The 24,161-nt window shown below is 39.4% G+C and overlaps 1 protein-coding gene across 1 annotated transcript; it reads left to right on the forward strand.

Annotated features, from left to right (window-relative positions):
• On the forward strand, positions 1-23,381 carry LOC148332439 (voltage-dependent calcium channel gamma-4 subunit-like). The gene is made up of 4 exons (XM_088303669.1): positions 1-495; positions 20,345-20,428; positions 20,866-21,006; positions 21,630-23,381. The coding sequence occupies exons 1-4, from the start codon at positions 273-275 to the stop codon at positions 22,139-22,141; spliced, it is 960 nt and encodes a 319-aa protein (XP_088159795.1). The 5' UTR covers positions 1-272; the 3' UTR covers positions 22,142-23,381.
• The last annotated feature ends 780 nt before the right edge of the window (positions 23,382-24,161 follow it).

Genomic DNA, 24,161 nt, shown 5'->3' on the forward strand with positions numbered 1-24,161 from the left:
TAGGTGTGGTCTGGATGCTGTTTCTTGCACTTTCAAACCAGGCAGCTGTGGTCTTTTGAGGCGTTCCTCGAGAGTGTTTCAACCTGTTGTAACCATCAGGAAGGTCCGGCCAAACCCAAAATGGGAAGGAATGATGGTCCTGCTCAGATTACCTTTGACAACTTTTGCTGAAGTTTGGACTGGCGAGGAGCTCAAAGTTGCCACCTGACTCTATTGTGGTGATGATGGTGGAGGACTTTTGTTGCTTGGTAGTGCACGCATGATGCGCGGCCATGGCGTGGTGTGATCGTGGGCTGCAGACGCTCCTGGCCGTCGCGGGCGCCTTCGCCGCATTCAGCCTCATGAGCATCGCCATCGGAACCGATTACTGGCTGTACTCGCGGGCGTACATCTGCAACGCCACCAACGCTAGCGCGGACGACAGCCACGCGCAGAGCAAGAAAGTCAAAGGCGACCTCACGCACTCGGGACTGTGGAGGATATGCTGCATAGAAGGTAAACACACACACACACAAAAACAGCAACTTTTCTTTTGGTGTTCGTTTGCCGCTGATTTGGTCTGATTCCATTCGAAAGAATTGGAGTTACGCATGCACGGAGAAATGAGATTTGGTTGCGACATGGGCGTGATGTCCGTGCACTATGGCAAGCCGTTTGAGCATTTATTCCATATCCTTGATATCACACATTTGTGTATTTCACTAGTGCGGTCTTTTCCAGCACTAGTAATACATTCAGCCACACTAGTGATGCCTTTGTCGTACATGTTGCACAGAAACTCTAACAAGTGACTCATTTTTAGCAACTAGTGAGTCTTTTGTTCAACTAGTGCTGGTAGAAGTCTAACTTGTGACACCTAGATGCGCACTAGTAGTGCCAAATTCCCAGCTAGTCATCTTTTTTATGCTCTAGTGGCCCACTGGACCAAACTAGTAATGTTCAAAGTATTACAAGCTAACAGGTAAGTCACAAAAGCGTCAACATGTTAACTAGTTAAACATGGATTATTCTAACATGTTAACTAGTGACTTATGATCGCATGCACTAGACAACTAGTTGGAAATTAAATATCCACTGGTTAACTAGTGAAAGATAAACATCAACTAGTTCACTAGTGAAAGTCCCTTGAAGTCTTGATATTTAACTAGTGAGTCTAAAAAAAATTACTTGTAAACTAGTGATGCCTCAAATATCCACTAGTTACACTAGTGAAAGATTTTGACTGAACTAGTTCCACTAGTGAGTTCCAAAATGTTCACTAGTAGCACTAGTGGATGCCAACCTGCTCACTAGTTAACTGGTGAAATTGTCTTTTTGGATTAACTAGTAAACTACTGATGTCCAAATTTTCACTCGTAGAACTAGTGAAACACAAATTGCTCACTAGTTGCACTAGTTACACTAAATGCTAATGAGGAGGCGGGAAAGTACCATGAGTGTATGCCTCCTATTGGTTCTCTGATAGGAGCTCCACCCAGCAAAAAATTAACCCTGTAAAGCCTGATCCCGAGTGTCCAGTTTTTTTTACTGCCTGTTGCTTGGTATATATGCAGAATAAAACATTTTTTCTCAGGGAATGGCTCTCTGGGGGATGTATATTTATTATTTACATGGACATAAGGGGTAATAGTACTGCTAAAAATTCACTCCTATCCACTTTTAGTATACAAAATAAAAGGAATGCAGTATAATGCAGAAGTCCTGCAATTAATTCTGCCTTCACGAGGCTGTGATTTTTCAGTTGTTGAATCTGTTCAAAGATGATGCGTATTTGTTAAAGATGCTGTAATCTGTATTGTAAATGCGGATTTGGGAGAACAGCACAATAAAATAATATTACAATACTTGATGACATCACCCCCTGCTCGTCTCTAATGATTGTTTGTTGTGGAAAAACAACTGAAGTAAATAAAATACAAAAACACAATCTTCTTACCGTGTAATATCAAATAAATGAATGTGTGTGCATTTTGAGGTTTCTACAATCTTTATTGAAGCCACTGATTGTGTTTTGTTTTTTAAGACAGGAGATGTGACCGAGCAGGTTCGATGTTGGAGGAAATATTAGTTGTGGTTTCACCACTTAATTTCAGACAATGCATATCCAGAATACAGTTGAAAAACATTTTATTGTAAACATAATAAGTTACATGAAATATATAATTAATTTAACAATGAATAAACGGGATGTTTTTATCAAGATTTCGGGAAGAAGTTGTGTCTCTCATCCTCCTGGTGTTATTTAGGGAAGCTGATCACCCTTTAGCTTCTATGAACAGCATCGTGCTGCAGAAGATGCGCCGTCAGAAGGGTCCGAATGGAGCTGCTCATCTGCCGTGGGGTCTCCAAGCAGTCAGGACCTATAGTTTGTCCAGTAACATATAGCGCAACCTTATTTATAATACACAGTTACAAAGGAATACGAATACTGCGTGTAATGAAGGCAAGAAAATAATTCAAATATACAAACGCAGCTAGCAAACGATAATGAACGATTATGTTCCAACGTTAATTGAACTCTTGTTCCTACTCTATTAGCTTGTGAGCAATGAACAAACTACACCGTGAAGTCAAAATGTGAGCGTCAAATGCGCGGAAATCTTCATCTTTTGCGGTTCGCTATAAAACTAGCAGCGGCAGATTTCAGAAAGTCCTGCCGGCATGAAGCTGCTCTCGGCGGCAACTGTGAGCGTTGAACTGCCGCCATCCGCCATCAAAACCGGACACCGACATCTCCGAAATCGTTGAAGCAAGTTTTTAAGCAGGGCTTATCTTGATAAATTGACCACACATTTGACGTTTACACCACTACTTTGTCGCCTAAAATAATCGTAAAATCAAATTTGGTATCACATTAAGAGTAATATTTACAAAAAACATTGCAATACCTCTGAAGGTTTTCTCTTCGGCTTAAGTCGCTGGTTGGCACATCATGTATCGTGATTGGCTGTCCGAAAAACAAACGTCATGTCGGATGAATCCTGGGTAATGTAGGATCGTGACAAGGCGTCCGTTGAATAAATATTGAAAAGGCTTGCCGAGGCACGCCATTTGAGTATTTATTCTATGGCCTTGAGCATGCATTTCACACTAGTGCCCCACAGCATTTATGGGCTTACATGTTCACTAGTAAGATACAAAAATGAGCTTACTAGTGAACTAGTGGGCATTTTTATCTTACATGTTAACTAGTAAGATACAAAAATGAGCTTACTAGTGAACTAGTGGGCATTTTTATCTTACATGTTCACTAGTAAGATACAAAAATTAGCTTACTAGTGAACTAGTGGGCATTTTTATCTTACATGTTAACTAGTAAGATACAAAAATGAGCTTACTAGTGATCTAGTGGGCATTTTTATCTTACATGTTAACTAGTAAGACACAAAAATGAGCTTACTAGTGAACTAGTGGGCATTTTTATCTTACATGTTCACTAGTAAGACACAAAAATGAGCTTACTAGTGAACTAGTGGGCATTTTTATCTTACATGTTAACTAGTAAGACACAAAAATGAGCTTACTAGTGAACTAGTGGGCATTTTTATCTTACATGTTCACTAGTAAGACACAAAAATGAGCTTACTAGTGAACTAGTGGGCATTTTTATCTTACATGTTAACTAGTAAGACACAAAAATGAGCTTACTAGTGAACTAGTGGGCATTTTTATCTTACATGTTCACTAGTAAGACACAAAAATGAGCTTACTAGTGAACTAGTGGGCATTTTTATCTTACATGTTAACTAGTAAGACACAAAAATGAGCTTACTAGTGAACTAGTGGGCATTTTTTAGCTCATGGGGATCAGTCGGAAAGAATACAATGGTTTCCTATTGGCTGCCCATTTGAAAATAATATAATCCACCAGTCACGGCTCATGATTTTGGAATTTCTCTGCCGAACTAATTTTTCAACATAAACATGGCCGATAGCGTACTGAGACGTATCAGGCGAAGGTGCAGGGCAATAGAGAGAGTTTATCGTCAAGGATCTGCCGGTGGAAGTGAAATACGCGCGATAAACATTTCCATTGCTAATTTAAGAAGAGTTCGTCAGCACATTAGCACCGAGGCAACTCAAAATTTGATTCAAGCTCTGTCAGATCTCAGATCTGTCATCGCTACGGGACCCGCTCCTATTGAAGCACATGTTTGTTTCTCTGCGGCAACTCATTTGCATCCAGGTAAAGTGGCTATAATTCTTATTGTATTTTTTTGTGTCTGTTTCTTCTAACTACCCATGGGTTTCACAGACGCCCTGTTGTTCCTTAAGTGGTTAATATACAGTTTTCCTGTCTTTATATGAGCTCTATAGATTTAGACTGTTCAGTAACACAATGGCTATCCACTTTGAAATATATATATGTATTAAAACTCTTGTTAACAACTCATACCTATGTCATAAAAATGGTTAGAGAAAGTAGCTTCTTGTGGTTTGCAAGATAATTGTTGGTCAGATATATAAAACTGCTGCAAATATATATATATATGTGTATAAGCATATAAAAGATCACACTCATTAATTTGCTTAGATTTCTTAATCCTTTTAATTCCATATTTTAGGTAGACGCGGGAGACCAGCCCTTGATATTACAAGGGATCAAATTGAACTACTCCTCACTCAAGGCTTTACAGTGAGAGCCATAGCAGGGATGTTGGGCTGTTCCTCTTCATATCTCCATAAAAAAATGAAGCCTTTTCAGATTTCAGCCAGAAATAGATTTACTCCCATTCATGATCTTGACCTCGAGGAGCATGTCAGAATATTGCACAACCAATTTCCAAGATCAGGCTCGGAAGTAAGCATTCTGCAACATAGTCGCTTTATGTATATGATATCTTTATATCCAGTGTGAAATTTCACTTTTTTAATTGTGTTGAAATATGAACCTCTTTCAGATGATGAGGGCATACCTTCGTGCTGCTGGCATTGTAGTACAAAGAAAAAGAGTTCGAGAAATCCTCAACCATGTTGACCCAGCTGCTGCAGCCCAGAGATGGAGCCAGACTGTGGCTAGAAGAACATATTATGTGCCATTTCCTAATAGTTTATGGCACATAGATGGTCACATGCGTCTCATTCGGTAATGAAGGATAATCTCTTGTATTTGTTTGTATTTGTTGGAGCATTAGAAAGCAGATAGTATTGTCCGGACGGTGCAGATTAAATTTTATTTCGTAATTTCTCTTTGTATAGGTACATTTCACAAACTCCCGACTTGCGCACTTAAATGCGCAGCAATATAATCTCAGCCAGTAGGCCCTAACATCAGCCAAAACAACTCCTCCCTCTCTAGCACACAATAGATATTTTTTCCTTAAGTCTGTAGTTACATTTATTGAGTTTTCAACATCTTACTATTGCTCAGGTTGTTGACTGGTTGTGACACAGTCACTCTTCGTTCAAGGTCTTCACTGTTGGCTTGCAACTGGTTGAGATGTATGCCATATCTTGCCAAGCCAGTTTCCAAATTTTATTGATTATAAGGGTCTTCTCCAAATACATTGTTGAGAGCTGTTGATTGCTGATGGATGTTTGAAAGCATGCCTTCCATCCAAATTTGTGTTGGCGTCCGATTGTTTGCAGTTCTCAACCTGTGGTTGTTCCAGCCATGTCTGAATATATCCAGTCTTTTCTGAATTTCTGGCTTGTGCACAATTTGTAGTGCCATTTTGTGAACGTTGTCATCCGGGTTCAATATTTGTTCATCTTCAAAAGAATAGAAAAGCATGTAAAAGTAGTGCACAACCTGATGGAAAACGTCTCTCCAAAGTCGTTCGATACGTTGGTTGTGCACAGATTGGCCTGTTATGTGACTTGCATGTTCTTGAACCTGTTCTGTTCATTCATCATTGGGAGATAGCCTTGGTGGAGGTCTGGTGGAGTGTTTTTCTAGGGAATAATTTCATACAAATAAATGTGATAAAACTTTAATGCAAATATAATGCTATACTGATTTTCTTGTAAGGTAACCACTATTGTTTTTATTTTTGTTTTACAGGTGGGGGTTTGTGACACATGCTGGTATTGATGGAAATTCCAGGCTAGTAACATACATAAACTGCAGCACAGACAACACAGCTTTGACAGTGCTGAAATATTTTGTCCACGCTACTTGTCTATATGGGTTACCCTCCAGAGTAAGATCAGACCACGGTGGGGAAAACACTCTGGTTGCTCTTCTAATGAATCTTCTCCAAGGACAAGAACATGCAAGTCACATAACAGGCCAATCTGTGCACAACCAACGTATCGAACGACTTTGGAGAGACGTTTTCCATCAGGTTGTGCACTACTTTTACATGCTTTTCTATTCTTTTGAAGATGAACAAATATTGAACCCGGATGACAACGTTCACAAAATGGCACTACAAATTGTGTACAAGCCAGAAATTCAGAAAAGACTGGATATATTCAGACATGGCTGGAACAACCACAGGTTGAGAACTGCAAACAATCGGACGCCAACACAAATTTGGATGGAAGGCATGCTTTCAAACATCCATCAGCAATCAACAGCTCTCAACAATGTATTTGGAGAAGACCCTTATAATCAAGAAAATTTGGAAACTGGCTTGGCAAGACATGGCATACATCTCAACCAGTTGCAAGCCAACAGTGAAGACCTTGAACGAAGAGTGACTGTGTCACAACCAGTTAACAACCTGAGCCCTGAGCAACACCAAGAGGTTCAAAACTTAATACATGGAACAACAGACTTAAAGGAGAAATATCTGGTGTGTGCTAGAGCGATTGAAAACATTCAACGCTCAACAAATTAATCCACAATGGCTACACCTTCCCAAACCCCAATGAGTCTCCTATTGACTGGCAGAGCATGTCATGTAGGTCGTTCTCCTCAGTAATACCTCTTGGGAGGTACAGGCACATCATGCATGTTGATGCGTAAGGAAGACGACGTATGCCCTCAGCCTGTTCATAAAAATCAATGGCCAGTTTGTCGCGAAAGCCCAGGACAGGAACCTCATCAGCTCCAGTTATGAAGATGAGAAGGTCTTCAAAGGACATTTCTGTCATTTTGTCTGCCGTGAAAAAAAGAAGGAAATTGAAAGTAAAATCTGCAATTGTTTTTAAAGGGAAACATCAATTCTGGACTTTATATACTGTATTTCAGCTTGGCCTTGTGTAGCAAATTTAGGGTACGTGAACATAAATACACAAAAACACAAAAATAACAATACCATTACAATTTCTAACTGCCCCTTGTTCTGGTATTTACATTGTTCTCAAATGTAAAACATACAACAATAACACTTTCCGGTCAATCAAAGTAGTGTACATTTTAGTGTGCCACTTTGTTTGTGTATGGAGTTCAGTTTCATAAATTGTGCTAGAAATGCTTAATTAAAATACCTTCGATCATATTCAGAACCATTTCCCAGCTGTAGATGGTGTCCTCCTCCGCCTGCCGATGGTTGGTTCCTCTGCTGCTATAATTATAGGTGAGGATGTCTTTGAAGGCTGCCTTTGACATAGGTTCGTGCATGTTTGTGAACAAGGGCAAGAAGGCAATCCAGTTTTGTTTGACAAGGTCCCACAACTTTCCGAATGCGTTCATTCCCTCTGTGAACTGGTGTATCATCTTGGCTGTTCTATAATGCAACAGAAAGAAAACATGCAGTATAAATGAGTATATATTGTCAACCATGAAACATGTTTACATTTTGTATAGTTACATTTTTTTAACATGTCAAAATACAAGTTACAAAGGGCTGGGTTAGATTGATATCTACTCCATAGTTACAACACTTTGTAAATTCCCGTTTGATAGTGACACTTTCGTAGCAGTTAGAAGTAAAATTCTTATTTTACCTGAGAAAGATGTAATGCTTTACCACATATGCATAGATTTTTGTTACATCTTCTACTTTGGCACTAAATATTCCTGGGATGCCGCACTCAGCAATCCAGTCCCCCATCTCATGTTGGAGTGTTGTCAGGTCCTCAGTGGTCTGACACTCTTGAATCTTAGAGAGAAACATGAGTGGGAACAATGCAGCTTGGTCTCAGATTGACCTTTATAAAAAAGTAATATTTCATAGAAATGAACATATCATCTGGTACCAGTTTGATTCTTTACCAATTCCTGTGCAGTAATCCCTTGTTTTTTTTTTTTTTGCCATCAATCTTGACCAGAACCACCGCAATAAGTGAGAAACGACTAGGTATAGGTTACCTTTCTTTTATAATTATTTTTAATTTTGGGGAGTTTTATAACTCTAGTATGCGTGGCGACCGCCTCAATATGGTTCCCAACTTTCTAAATACTTGTTTGACAACAAATGTAACTTTAAAAATGAAAAATGGAAATACCAAACCTGCAGGATGAAACAGGTGATCTACAAGTCAACGTTGTGCTGCCGGACAATTACAACAGAACATTCGGTTATAACTATGTTAAAGTTTTAATTTTTATCCTAAATTTGGCTTACCTTACTTAACTAGTATCCCACGTTGTAAGGTCCTTGTTGATGTTACTGTAGTAAGCAAAAGTTAAGCCATGAATACTTTTGGCGACGAAGTGCACTGTCGTTGGAAATCATGGCTCATTTTTTGCTTCTCACAATAACATCAACAAGGACCTTTGAATAAAATGCAACTCAGGATTCTAGTTAAGGTAAGCTGTTTTGAAATGTACTTTACCAAACTCTTTAAAGCTTTATTTGCCGATGTTTTGTCACACTTGCCGTCCTGAGGGAGCCGTGCTTGTCGGGTGGACAAGACTGGCAGGATACAACAAGAGAAGATACTGAGTCATCGGAGCCAGTAAGTTCACGGGATAAATCCTATCATGATTTCGTTAGTCGTTCTCGCACCGGGAACCAATCACACGCCTTTATGTGATTGCCTGTGGGTATGTCCGAACCCTCCCATTCAACTCATCTCTTTGAAAAAATTGTCTTTCTGCATTATGGCAGCTGATATGGCTGTAATTTTTCTGTTCTTTTTTAAATGAATATTTTTAAAAAAATCCACAAAAAACTTAAGCTGCAATAATTGATGCGTGAAATGGTGGGGGGGTAGTGTACATGTTCATATGATAATATTTAAGTACCCTCTTGACTTTGCTTTGCACTTCTGGGTCCGGCAGCAAATGCCAGTTGAACTGGTCCAGTGGTGGGTCTTGACCGCACATCAACTGGAAGAGGCAAGGATCCAGGGCCCTGATGCATGGACCACCATGAGCAACTGACCAAGCAATTAGGTTGCCACCTCTGAAATATTTTTGCTGGTCTAGAGCAGTTTGGTCATAAGTTAGAAAGACCTGACCAGCCTTTCCCTCGAAAATTCCAAGAGAGGTCTGAACCTCTAACATCAGCAGTCTATGACAAAAATAAAAAAGAAAGAGTTTAAAAAATTCATTCATCTTCAGAATCGTGGTAGATGGGATACACCTTGAACCAGTCGCCAGCCAATCGTAGGGCACACAGAGAGGAACAACCATTCACACTCGCCATCGGACCGACAGACAATTTCGGTCAGTTGACCTACCCTGCATGTATTTGTAATGTGGTAGAATACCAGGTGAAAACCCATGCAGACATGGAGAGAACATGCAAACAAGGAAGGCCAGAACCAGAATTTTACCCTACATCTCAGAACTATGAGGCAAGATATCCGACAATATATAATACTGAGCAGTTCACCAGAATACATGTATAATGACGAGTGGCATTCATACCTGAAAAACTCCCGCTGTGGTCCCCCCATATCATCTGCATCTTCTCCTACAAACTCAATGTGTGGTGAATGGGTCCAACAGAAAGTCACTCTGGAGAATGCTTTAATGGCACTCTCCAGAAGCTTACGCCTTCTGATACAAATGGTGGATACCAGATTGCCTGAAATGTGATCCTCGTGAAAAGTCTTCAAAATAGTGGCAAGATCCACTTCTTCCTAATATATATTATAAGAACAATACATTAGAAATTAATGGGAGAAAGTTGCAAAATCATTCCTTCCACTTAGGAGTATTTAACAATGCACAGTCAGAAACAACCCATGAAAATTTTTTTTTACCATAGTTCTGTTTAAAAAAAGTTATAACTTACTGATGGAGGATTGTCATTTTCAAAAGGAACTGCAATGAGGCCCTCATCTTCCCCATCTTCCCCAGAATCATTAATGAAAAAGTCATTAACAGGAGTCCTAAGAATCAGATTACGCAGGTCATAATTACGCACAGGAATCCTGGAATCCAAAACCATTTGCATAATACAGGTTATGCATTTTGATTTATCTACAGCTGTATTGTGATTTAATTCATGCATGTGTAGCTTCTTAATTTCTTGTTTATTCAAATTAGCATGTGTATATAGTAATATTGACCAGTCATTTGTTTTCTGTATTTTTCATAAGAGAGTGACATTAAGCTATCTGTCAATATACACGGCACAGCACAAGTGTTGAGGACAAAATAGTCATTGAATAGAATTCAGTGTCACACATGATTCATGTTTGTAGTCCTACAAAATACCTGTTCATTGGTTCCAAACATGTTCCTCTGTAAAAGACCTTGAAAAGTACAAATAATGCATGATAATGTGTTCAAACTATAATGGCAAAATTACGGATTATTTATCATGATCATGTAGAGATTTACCTCTGGGGTCCCGGCATTCACCCACTGTGCAGAATCCAAACTTGACTCTAAACTTGACTCCTGTTTGCAAGAGTTTAGACCTTCTTATATCCAGCTGTCTTTTATTGAGGGTGCACTGAAAGGGCAACTTCTAAACTCCAATTATTAACATTTCTTATCACAATTGTCTTCAGTCTGAATTATCAATTACATATGAAATACATTATAGTTTACAATTACTTACAGGTAAAGCGTTCAAGCCGGTCCTTGGTGAGCTTCCATCAATTTCCATCTATGAAGACAAAGCCATGGCATTGAGGGGCAAAGACTGAGAACTTGCATCAGAATTGCTGTCAGATGTGACAAATGACAAGTGCGCTGCTACTGCAGGAGCAGTGAGCATAACCTGAGGGACTGCAGGTGATGCCAGAGATATGATATCTGATGATGCAGGGAATTGAGATGGAGTATTGGGTGAGACCTCAGGTCCGGTGGCTGTCGGTGTTGCAGAGGGAGAAGCCATCAGTGTTGTGGATGATGAAGGAGGAAAAGACTGTGAAATGCTGTTATGTTCAGTTGGCTGGGATGTCTCTGATCCAGCAGGAGTACTTTCAGATTCAGTGATCTAAATTGACAAGACAACGGGTCTTATTAGTCTGTCGCGATGGTAATATCCCAAAAGAATCAATTGATCAATACAAAGACAAAGACAAACCTCTAATGGCAGTGTAATGTGAGTCTGGGGAAGAATATATAATCTGCTTCTGCCAACTGCTTTCTTGAGGTCCTTTAAGGTATTTGCCTGAATTTTAGTCAGAAGCCTTGACTTATCAGCTCTTGCCAGATGAAAACCAATAACATTTAGGCTAACTGATGGGTAGCTTTGGCAGATGAAGTTATTAAATTCTGGGAGAGTCCATGAAATTACAGCATAACATTTCGGGGAGTCTGCCCTTTGCAGATCATGACTTGGAATCCCTGGAAAATAATAACAATAAAATGAAACAATTTTACATCAGTCCTGGTTATATAAAAAAAATAAAATATATATATATATATATATATATTTATATAATATATATAGATATATAATATATATATATAATATATATATATATATATATATATATATAATGTATATATATAATATATATATATAATATATATATAATATATATATATTAAATATATATAATATATATATATATATGTGATTACGGGACCACTACACCATCAGCGACCCCGAATCAATAACAATAACACATTGATTTTCCATGTAAATTAAAACAAAGCCAACAACAAAAACATTACAATATGAATAAATCTTTGAAAATATGTAGTGTGGACATTACCTAAACCAATTCTGGTCAATTTACAGCATTCTGAATGAGGTGGAAGGGCAAGTAGGTCAGGATTTGGCAACAGAAAGAGCCTTACTCTCCAGACTCCATTTGTCCCAGTGGCACGTGCTTGTGTTTCTGCATAAACAGAATATTTTATTGACATACAACTATCAGTAGTCCCTTCAGCAAATTGGGTATTCTAAAGCTAATGCTTCGGACAGTTGGGCAGACAAACAACTTTCCCTTTTTCTTTCTCACTCATACGCACACCGTGCTAATTCATAGGCCGATCATAAAAACTCGCATTTCATATTTTAATCATAATAACGCGGATTGAAAGGTTTACAATAACTAATTACTATAGCCAATTAGCTATGTCTAAAAGTTAGCTTACCTGTCGTCGTGCGAGCTCGTCTTCTCCGAAAATTATTCCTTGTCGCTCGCAATAAGTTGTCGTCCATCTGCACTGCCAGTTCCCTTCTTGCTACATCAAGGGCGTTCCAGACGCGATTAATAACATCGTTGAAACCACTTTCTGTGTTAGTTTCCGTAGAAGTCATGCTCATGTTCGCAGATGCCCCGCCAAATAACAGAGATGTCGACTCAATGCTGCCTACGCGATGTCGACTCACGCACACACACGTACTGGTCTATTCTATTCTATTCTATTCTATTCCATTCATCTATCTATCTATCTAGTATCACATCGCTGAAATATTAGGATATAGTATATGGTGAATGGATTTGATGTGATGTAATATTAAATAACTTAATATTTACTACACAGAAAGTATTGTACATGTTTTCTCTTTTATATAATTACATACCTATTTTTACACCAGCCTGTATATGGAGAGGGAGAGAGAGTAAGATTAATCATAAGTATTAAATGTTTTTATACAATCATTCTTTTCATAACTGGCATTACGGGCTGGGCTCTTAAGGGTTAAAGCGTCAAGAGATCTCATCAAGATATTGACCAATCAAAGTACTTGTCCCGCCTGCTTCATTTGAATGCAGTTCACTAGTGAACATGTTGGTGTATGAGTGACTTTAGAGACAACAATGGTCACATATTTCATTTTACATGTCATCTAGTAAGGTCCAAATGTCCACTAGTGACACTAGTTAAGCTTTTTCCCTGGCCTTACTCGCTGACTTGTCAGATTCTCAAATTGCTCAATAGTTCACTAGTAAGGCATAAAATGTCCACTAGTCACACTGGTTGAGATCTTGCCAACCCTACTAGCTGACTAGTGAGGTTCAAAATGTGAACTAGTTTACAAGTAAATACAAAGATAGCCACTAGTTACACTAGTTGGTCTAATTTTTACCCCACTTGTTAACTTGTGAAACACATGTTTTCATTCTAGTGAACTAGTTGAGTCCACAATGAGTCACTAGTTAACGAGTGACACTGATGTTTATTTGACTAGATAACAAGTAGAAGGAATTTTGTCTCACTTGTCAGACACAGAAAAGAACTTGTGCAAGATTTGACTGAACATGTTTGAATTTTCTACTACATGTTGGCCTTTTATTTTTACTTGTTAAATGTTATGCATCATGAGTGAGGCACTGTGCACAACTCGCACAACAAATATCTAACATGTGGGGATTTTTGGAGTACTAGCTAATGTTTTTTGCATACTAGCAGGCATTTATATCATACTAGTTAACCAAAATTGCTTACTAGTTGATATGTGGGCACAACTTGTGAACTTGTATAGTGTTGTAATTGGGAAACAAATCAACTACTCAAATTTGATGATTTCACTAGTTTACTTGTTGTGCGCACATGTCACCTGGTGCGCAATTTTGTCAAACATGCTCAGTTAAAGTCTGTACAAGTTCAGAATTGAGCCTGACAAGTGAGACAAAATGTCATCCACTTGTGAACTAGTGATGTGAAAATAATTGTCACTAGTTTGCTAGTGACTCACTTTGAACCCAAATACTTTACTAGTTAGAATACATGTGGTTTACTAGTTAACAAGAGAGGTCAAAATGAGCACAACTAGTGTAACTAGTGGATATCTCAGCATGTACTTGTTCACTAGTTAATATTTTGAGCCTCTCTAGTTAACTTGTAAGGCCAAAATAGATTGCAAGTATTTCACTAGTTTGGCTTTATGCATTCACTAGTCAACATGTACCCCATAAGAGGCAGCTGCTAGTAAACTAGCTTCAGTTCCCCAGGACCACTTGTCAACTAGTGTAAAACATGCACTAATAAAGTGGGTGGGACAATGACAAAAGCTGAATTCTGATTAGTGCATTTAACTGTAGAGCCAATAGGAATCTTGGATGCACACATCTGCCCCACCTTCTCATTAGTTTTTTGTGTAACTAGTTGACTAGTGAGCAGTTTGGCATCCACTCGTTCAACTAGTAAACATTTTGGACCTCACTAGTTGAACTAGTTCAGTCAAAATTTCTCACTAGTGCAACTAGTGGAAATTTGGAGTATCACTAGTTGACAAGTAACATTTTTGAAAGTTACTAGTTAAATATCAAGGCTTAAAGGGCTTTCACAAGTGAACTAGTAAGTATTTTAGCCGTTACTAGTTAACTAGTGTGTATTTTCGCTCTCACTAGTGAACTAGTGTAGGAAATCATATGTCACTAGTTAACATGTTGGAATAATCCACGTTTTACTAGTTACATGTTGCTGAAAATGAGTCACTTGTCAGAGTTTCTGTGCAACTAGTACGACAGAGGGCATCACTAGTGTAGCTGAATGTATAACTAGTGCTGGAAAAGACCGCACTAGTGAAATACACAAATGTGTGATATCAAGGATATGGAATAAATGCTCAAACGGCTTGCCATAGTGCACTGCTTGTTGCGCACAAGCCACTTTTGCTACCGTCCAAACAATGTCATCCAACGAGTATGCAACTTGTATCGGGTCTCAAAGAGGCGATGATGTTAATTATTCACTTCCCCCCCCTGCTGGATGTGCTTTGACTGATGTAAATTAAATCGAAGTTCAAATAAGTTAACAAACCGGAAAAACACGTCATAATCCGTTAAATGACAATATAAACGATTAAAAAAAAACATTTGGTGACTATATTTTCCTCCCCCATCATAATGAGAGCTGTGACTAATATTTTGCTTAATTATTTTTGAGAGACTAAAAAAATGCACAATAGTGAACATGTTATATTAATACCTGTGACAGGGTCAGTCAAAGGAGATCATTGAAAAATGTTGATTAAAAATGACGGTCAATGCTCACTCTATAATGATACTGTATAAATATGATGATCAAATATAATATTTGAGTGAGCTACAACTCTAAATGAAATATGACAATATTGTTATTTAATAAGAAAATGGCAATGATTGCCTTTTAAAAAGTGTGTTAGACTCACGCTTTGTGATGCATGTAGAATGCACTGTCAAATTGCATCAGCTTCATTTGGAAAAGAAAAAAAGCTCAGCTTCAATTTGATCGGTCGTGGTGTATGTAAATATATTGTTTTTATTTTTATATATAGTGTCATTTTTATATTTAGTCAAAGTGAACGCTTAAAAGACTGCACAAGATCAAATATTTGGTAATTTAACAACTCTAAGATAGATAGACTGTCATGGTTTATTTGACTTTTTGCCTTAGCATAAGCACAATCTATAAAATGAATAAGTAATGTTCATTTTAATACAAAATCATTTACTGCTTGTGCTTGTTAAAAAAAAATACATGGGAAGAGGACCTTGAAAAAAACTCAGGTAACAAACACAAAACAGGGTCGACACGAAAGCACCTGGCAGGAAAAGTTGGGCTTTTGATTCTTGGGCTCCCTCTGCAGTTAAGTTATCATTTTTTTTCAGTGTGATAGATAAAATAGACATTGGTAAAAATTGTGTCTTGTCTGGTCCACTAATATCGTAAACCAATTATGTGGGCGAGCACAGGTCACCATGGCGACATCATGTGATGATCTTATTTCAAAATAGTGTTACCTTATTAAAGCTGCCATGCAAATTTCAGATCCAAGCGAATAGTGCTATCATTGATCAAATTTACTTTTTTTTTCAAAAATGTGGGAGGAAAAAAAAGGGGCGGGGGGGGGGCAACATTCAGTGATTGCATGCAGTTGCGTTGTATTTGGCTTCCACTCTACTAGAATCGGATTAAAAATGCAGAACCATCTTCAAATTCAAAGAGGCATTTCCTCTCTTCTGTCGTGCTTCCAAGCACCGAGCGTAATTTAAGCGGCATCACAGCAGCGCGCACGCCACACTTAAAGCATCTGTCTGACTTTAATTTTTCTTGGGAGTATATGTTTACTCGCTCCCCATCTGTGAAGAGGTGTCTCATATCCACACAAACACACACATTGATTTCAGCTGCAGAGACGTGAAAGCAGAAGCTTCGACGCAACGGACTGGATATGGTGACTTCAAACTGTGCAATCATGATATAGTTCAGTCGACTAAAACGGAATCGCAGAAAATCTGCCATGAACATTTGTGGTTTATTTGTTGTCTTACAAAGGGATTGACAGTAGTTATCATTCGCCCATTCCAAGCGCCAAATCTTTTTTTTTTTCATCCATGACAGGGAGTAAAAAAAAAAAGGGATGGCTTTTATTGTAAGAGTCGCATTGAGTTGCACGGAATGACGAACATAAATAAAAGCTTCGTCTAAGGGCACCCTAGCTAATAATGTACAAAGCAATAAGGCTCGTCCCCATGTGGCAAACACACCTTACCTTTATGACGGAGGAGGGTGTTCATGAAGTCAGACAGGAGAAGTGTTGCACTCCAAACATTTATTCAGACTGGACTGAAAGCAGAAGCACCTCATATGTTTGGTTTCTAAATTCATGTTCGAAGATAATTCCTGAAAACATGAGCAAAGATGAGAACTTGGTTGCATCATTCCTTGGGATAGTCCACTGAAAGGGCCGATTTAGAGCGCCTCATTATAAGATTTGATGAGAGTACGGTAAAGGAGTAAGGGCCGGGAGGCGGTATTACGGTAATTCCGACAAGACAGCCGGAAAGGGGACCACGAAGATTGATAGGCAGAAGGGCAATTTTAAGGATTACGATGAATTGTGTGTGTTGTGGGTTCACAATTGTTCAGTGATATAATAATTTAGAAAAGTTCACGTTATTTTTTATTATTTTTTTTAATTTATTAGTTTGAACCCTGCGGCATGGTTGATGACTGGTTAGCATGTCCGCTTCACAGATCAGCGTTGCAAGATTCGAATCCAGGCACTGACCCTCCTGTGTGGAGTTTGCATGTTCTCCCCGGGTCTGCATGGCTTTTCCCCGGGTACTCCCGTTTCCTCCCCTATTCCAAAAACATGCATGGGTTTTTTGAACACTCTAAACTGTCCCTAGATGTGATTGCGAGCGTGAATGGTTGTTTGTCTCTGTGTGCCCTGTGATTGGCTGGCAACTAGTTCAGGTTGTCCCCCGCCTACCGCCCGAAGACAGCTGGGATAAGCCCCAAAATGGCCGCATGAAGAGAAGCAGCTTGGATAACGTAAGGCTGGATAGCTTGAATCCTTTCCAGGACAGTGGTCATCACAGTTGCTTTCTCCTCCCCACCTTATTCCTGAGGGTTCTCACGGGGAAACGATTATGTTAGCGAAATCCGGGGAGAGACTTCCGGCAAGAATCTGCTCTTTCTTACAGCGGGTTTCATTTTGAACTAACTCCCCGGACGATGACGAGAGAATGTTGTTTTGATAAACGCTACTTTTCAGGGCCTGAGGATCTGAGTCAGAGTCTTCATTTGAAAAGCCCACCACCTCAATTTTGTGCCTGTTCTCCTTCTCATGTCGTGTGGAGAAAGAGGATGGTGCCGCAACACGTAGATTGAACTTCGTCTTATGAGGTGTCCACATACGTCGTCGCAATTGTGGATACTTGCCTCTTTTGCTGCAAGGCTGTGGTCAAGACAGTGTAATTTGTGTGTGTGTGTGTGTGTGTGTGTGTGCGAATACATGAGTTAAGATGTCAAAGAAATCCTGTGAGAGGTCGGGCAAGAAATCAGATTCCGGTTTGCCGAGGGGAGGTTGTTGCCACGGTGACGTGATGCTGACTAATAAAAGATGGGCTTGCCTCAAGGGAGACAACCCCCCAGTTTCTCCTCCTCCTCCTCCTCTTTTGCGTTTTCTTTCTCTCTCATCATCCCAACGTTATTATTAAGTCTGTGTGTCTCATTCTGTCTCGTTCATCTCAATTTCTTTCTTTCTTTCCCTATTTTATTGCGACCGTCACTGGGCAATGTTTGCTTCTTCCGGGACCTTTTCGGAGGGCTCATTGGGAGAAATTATCTGGAACAATGAGCGCATGAATTTAGATGGACTCATAAATCAGTTTATTTAAAATCTAACGCAATGGCTTGAGTCCAACAGGGCTTTTTGACACAAAAATGAAAGAATAGAACATCATTAAGAAGAGGAAAACATGATAGTAGGCGATTGAGACATGATACGGTCAAGCCTATCTTACAAAGATGGAGGATAACAATTTTGCCTCACACCACTCTTGCCAGGAGCTCAATTGCATTTAAAAAAATGACTTCGAAGGTGGCGGCACGGTGGAGCCTGGGTAGCACATCGCCTCACAGTACAGAGGCGCAGGGTTCGATTCCTTCTGCGGCCTACCTGTGTGGAGTTTGCATGTTCGCCGCGTGCCTGTGTTGATTTTCTCCGGGTTCTCTGGTTTGCCACTTAAAAAAGAACGACAGACTTACTTTGACTGCCATTTAACACATTAATAGCTGGTTGTTCCAAATTTATCTGGAGTTGAATGAGGACAAACGACAAGATGTTTTTTGTTGTTTTCATCATGTGCGTTAAATTACCCGAGGAGTAAAATTCAAACTGGAAATTCCGTCGGCTCTCTCCCTTTCGGAGTCCACATGAAATGAACAAGAAAGCCTCTGAAAAAACATCGCAAGGATCAGAGACTTGATAGCAAAACATCGTCAAGAGACACTTGTGCGCTTTTTGGTATCAACTCACAAATTTAGCCACTTTTTAAAAGCTAAAATATATATTAATGGATGCTGTATGGCTGACAAAATGGTAAATACATGATTTTGATGTCGAGAACACTTACACACACATTATTTTGTAAAAAAAAAACAAAAAAAAAAACTAATAATTAAATCAGCAACGTGAGCTCCTTTAATTGAATTTTACCATTGACAAAAAGTACAGGTATCCAAAAAAAGTCTTTCTCCACGGACAATCTCAGTGCTTTGGTACCTGCGGACGTGGCTGACCAAATTCAACTCTTAATACCGCTACAATAATGTCAGAATTATAGAAACCAACGATACTATCCAAAAATGCAACATCACAGCACCAAACTGTTCAGAATCATTCGTTTTCAAATAATATAACAATCAGGAAACAATTTTAATAATACAATAAACTCACCCAGGATGCTGCTTATTGGGCGTCAAGGGCCAGTGAGATGAATTTCGAGTCTGATTATAGAATCATTTCAGCATTACTGATTCTGAAGGCCATGAAATATGATTGGACAAAAAAAAAAAAAAAAAAATCTAATGCTCACGATCTGTGTGCGCAGCCACGAGAAATGTTATAAAATGAAAATGTAACACTGTTGGGAATATATTAAAACAATTTAATGGCACGCATCTAAAATGCTTCTGATCGTGTTGAGGACAGAGTCCATACATTCCATTTCATTTGGAGCATATTCCTGTAGCCAGATCTGCTGGAGCAGTCGTATGAAATTACAAATTTGATTTTTCATTTATTTAAGTAGGAGGGGCCGGGTCGCGATGACTACGCTTCACGGGAATCGCCACAATTTCAGCATCCGTTCTTATTTTCTCGCATGTTTCTTCTCGATTCGTCATCACCACCTTCCCGCTTCGTCAACTAAATCGCTACGCTTCTTCCTTTCCTAGGTGACATAAATGCATTGTGCCACCGGGTGTTACTTGAGCTTTAAATGGTAGAGAATATTCCCCGGACATTTTTTTTTTTTAAATTGACGAACTTGAACTCCTCGAGTAGTCTTTCCTCTCAAGCGTCAACGCACGTGTCGATAGCCATCATTCAAATGACGCGAGGAAACCGAACCGAGGGAGTTGGGGGACTCATTCGTGACATCTAATCCGAAGACGAGTATTCAATATTCATAACGTTCGCATGTTTTATTCTGTTAAAAGTAGAGAAAAGAGTTAGTGTGCAAAGACTTTGAATAGAAGGTGCATGAGGGCTCCGCAACTTTCTGAAACACACAGATCCTGAGTTGGCTGCACTCAAAATGTGGCCAGAAGTGTGAGAGGTTCAACCCAGAAAAAGGAGAGTTTCTTGATGGCATTCCATTTTACAATAGACACAATATTTTTATTTTAATGATTTGTCATTGTTTGTCGCAGGTATCAACAGAGGAAGCTGTTTTCGGATCAATCACTTCCCGGAGGATAATGACTACGACACAGACAGCTCCGAGTACATCCTACGTGAGTGTGTTTCTTCGCACACTTCAATTTTTCATCCTCTCGCCTTTGCCAAGTAGCACTGATGGCTTCATCACAAAGGTGCTTAATGAGTCATGACGTTGCCATCGCGCCCACTTGAAATTTGGAAGTCATGACACTCATTGACTCCAAAGAGTTGGCGAAGGGTGTGCTCATGACTAATTGGCCCTCGTCGAATCATGTCACCTATGTGACATCCATTTAATGTAAAAAAATAAATAAATAATGTACTGAACCGATTCCACCTCATTTTGCATCTTACGTCTGGTTTGTAGATAAATGCTCCCAAGCATGGGTTTGCTTTTATGTTGTTTTGTGTAAAGTTAACCAATATAAACACTCTAAAAAAATTAATATAAATAATAATAATAATAATAAAATAGTAATGCTCCTCTTTCCCCACCACGTCATATCGGCAGGTATTGTGCGAGCTTCCAGCCTCTTCCCCATCCTCAGCACCATCCTGCTGATGCTGGGCGGCCTGTGCGTTGGAGTCGGACGAATCTACAGCAGGAGGAACAACATCCTGCTCAGTGCTGGTATTCTCTTTGTGGCTGCAGGTAATGCCATACACCAATCTGATGTATTATTATCTACCAAAAGGAGTGTTAAAAATTGCATAGATTTAAAAAAAATAAAATAAAATAAAATAAAATAGTCACACCCATTAAATGAAAATTTATTTGGCACCGCTTTTACGTCGGTTGCTACCCGACCGTTTTTATAATAATATAGATAAAGGTGAGGTATGTAGACCCTTTGTAAAATTAATGGAGAAAATGGATGGAGGGTGTTGAAGTAACTGAAGATGTTGATTTTAATGAATTTATTATTCCTTCAGCAGGGCTGGTCTGGCAAAAAAACAAAAAAAACATGGCAGGCATTTTAACTTTGTCCCGCATGACTCGTGACTACCATAGCTCTGCCACGGTTCAGTTTGCGGTGTAGATTGTAAATGGATTAATAAACTGCCCCCGCTAAATTGTGGGCCGGTCTCTTGGTGTAAAATAGAGTACATCAATAGTTCGATATCACCAGATCGGCCCCAAAAAAGACGCCCAGCGGGCATCTGCCCTGTACACCACGTGGCCAGTCCAGCCCTTCCCTCCAGTTACGTTAATGTCGTCATGTCGCGATCCATCTTGCGGCAAGGCTTCGTAATCCGTTCTTCCCGTCTCTTCAGGTTTGAGCAACATTATCGGCATCATTGTTTACATCTCCAGTAACGCCGGGGATCCCAGCGACAAGAAAGACGAGGACAAGAAGAACCAGTACAACTACGGCTGGTCCTTCTATTTTGGCGCCCTCTCCTTCATCGTCGCAGAATCTGTGGGGGTCCTCGCCGTCAACATATACATTGACAAAAACAAAGAGACACGCTGCCGAGCCAGGCGCGACTTCATCAAATCCATTGCCTCCTCGTCGCCGTACTCGCGTATCCCTAGCTACCACCGCAGACGGAGAAGCTCGCGTTCTAGCTCCAGGTCGTCTGAGCCCTCCCCAGGAGGGATGAAGCGGGGGGTAGGAATTGGCGGGGAGATGAGCTTGCAGGTGGGAGATATCTCGCTCTACACCTTCCGCAGGGACCCTTTGAAGGGGAGCAGGCAATACAGTCCTGAAAGTGACTCGGGCTTCTTACAGGTCCACAACTGCTTCCAGAAAGATGGCGGCAACAGGAGGACCACACCTGTATGAGTGCTCTTGTTGGAATTTACGACACATTATATATTACATCACGTTATGTACCGTATCGTACAGTGAAGTGAAAATGTGTACCCCATTTTACCATTTTACTTTTTTTGCATAGAATTCCCACTTTGTTTAAGATCATAAAATAATTGCAAATATCAGACAATGATAACCCAAGTTTTTAATCTGCTTCAAGTCTGGACTTTGACCAAGCCAATGCACAACCTTTTTTTTTTTTTTTTTTTTTTTAAAAGTCATTCATAAGTTGACTTGCTGTGCTGCTGCAAGACTCAAGTGTACTTCAGTTTGCGATCACAAAGTGATGGACAAATAATTGCCAGCAGAATTGAGCAGAATTTGTTTATCCATCAATGACAGAAAGTCGTCCAGGTCATGAACAAGCAAATCAACCGCAGACCATCACTAGAACCATCACTGTTTGACTGCTGTTTTGAAGTTGTTTTTCTTAAATGCCCAAAAGTATAAATATATTCAGTCAAAAGTCTTGGGGAATCATTAATTTTTTAATTATATTTTTTATTTTTTGCAAAAGTACGATGAGCCTTTATGTTCATTTTGGTCATCGCTGGTTTTTGCCTAGGAACTGAGTCATGATTGTCATTTTTGCCTTTTCTCTTCCTTTTTGTTGAGTCATGAACACTGACCTAAACGGAGGCGTGGGAGTTCTTTAGAAGTGAACCTCTTGGATGAGTCGTCGCTGTGCTCTTGGGGAAAATGTCGGCTGGCTGTTCAACCGTTGTTTTCTCAGTTTGTGGATAATGGCTCTCACCATGATTCACTGGAGCCTGAAAGCGTCACAAATGGCTTTCTAACCCTTTACAAACTGATAGATGTCCATTATTTCATTTCTCCTCGCTTCATTCATTTCTTTGAATCGTGGCATTTTGTTGCAACTAGTCAATGTTCTTTTGGCCGATTTCATTTTGTCGGACAGGTTCTATTTCAGTGATTTCTTGCTTGAACCGATCTGGCGAAACTTAGCATTCCCCAAAAATGTGATTTACAACTTGTTAATTCATGATTTAAAGAGGAGGCTAGTACTTTTTCCGCATAGGGTCAGGTAGCATGGAATATATATTTCTTTATTCCTTAGTACATCAAATCCCTGTTTTAAAACGGCATTTTTTTTGTTTACTTGGGTTTCCTTTGTCTGATATTCAAATTTGTTTGAAGATCTATAATTTGATCAAGAAGCTCTGCAAAAAAACGGAATATATATATATATATATATCTCAGACATGCACGGACGTATGAAGACTGTTACCCGTTCTTTGTTGACTGGACATTTCTCTGTTTCAAAGAGCATTATATTCCAGCAAAGGCAGCAGTCGAAATAGGAAATTTGTTGATTGGAGCGCGAGGTGCCAAAAACGTGATTAGTCAACTCCAAGCCTTAAACATCAAGGCTCATTGTACAAATCGACTAATCCGTTGAATTCTCATAATTATTGTACAGTAGATGCACAAGCATCCTCTCTTGAAGCTGGGAATCCACAATCCATTCATCCATTTTAAGTAGTGCTTATCATCATGATGACTTCAGGTAAAGGACTGGTCGCCAGCCGTTCACCAAACTACCCATATACATAATCCGATTTTAGAAATATTTCAAAATGCAACTTTTAGATTGATGACGATTTTAGCATTGTTGCTGTTCCATTTCCACCCTGCGGATGGCATCCTGTTTCAACTTGATTTTTAACTATCTGCGAAATCAAAGAGAACATTGTATCATGGCAAATTGTGGACTAAAATCAAAGACACATGCTTCATTCATCATCTGTGCCTTACTTCAAGATGAAAACCAAAATTGTCCACTTAGCGATTTTTGCTATCATCTGCTTCAACTGCGCAAAATCATTATCGGAGGTGAGCAAGGTCATCCGATCATCATGTGACGGTCATCCGGACATCTGGGTTGAAATACGCTTGACTCACAGTGTATGCTCAGCTTTAGGTAAAAACGACCTTGCGAGCTTAGATCTCAAGGTATTTTTTTTTTAAC

Source organism: Idiotropiscis lumnitzeri, chromosome 8, assembly GCF_059441095.1.
Source record: "Idiotropiscis lumnitzeri isolate Australia: NSW breed Sydney's pygmy pipehorse chromosome 8, RoL_Ilum_1.0, whole genome shotgun sequence".
NCBI classification, from domain to species: Eukaryota; Metazoa; Chordata; class Actinopteri; order Syngnathiformes; family Syngnathidae; genus Idiotropiscis; species Idiotropiscis lumnitzeri.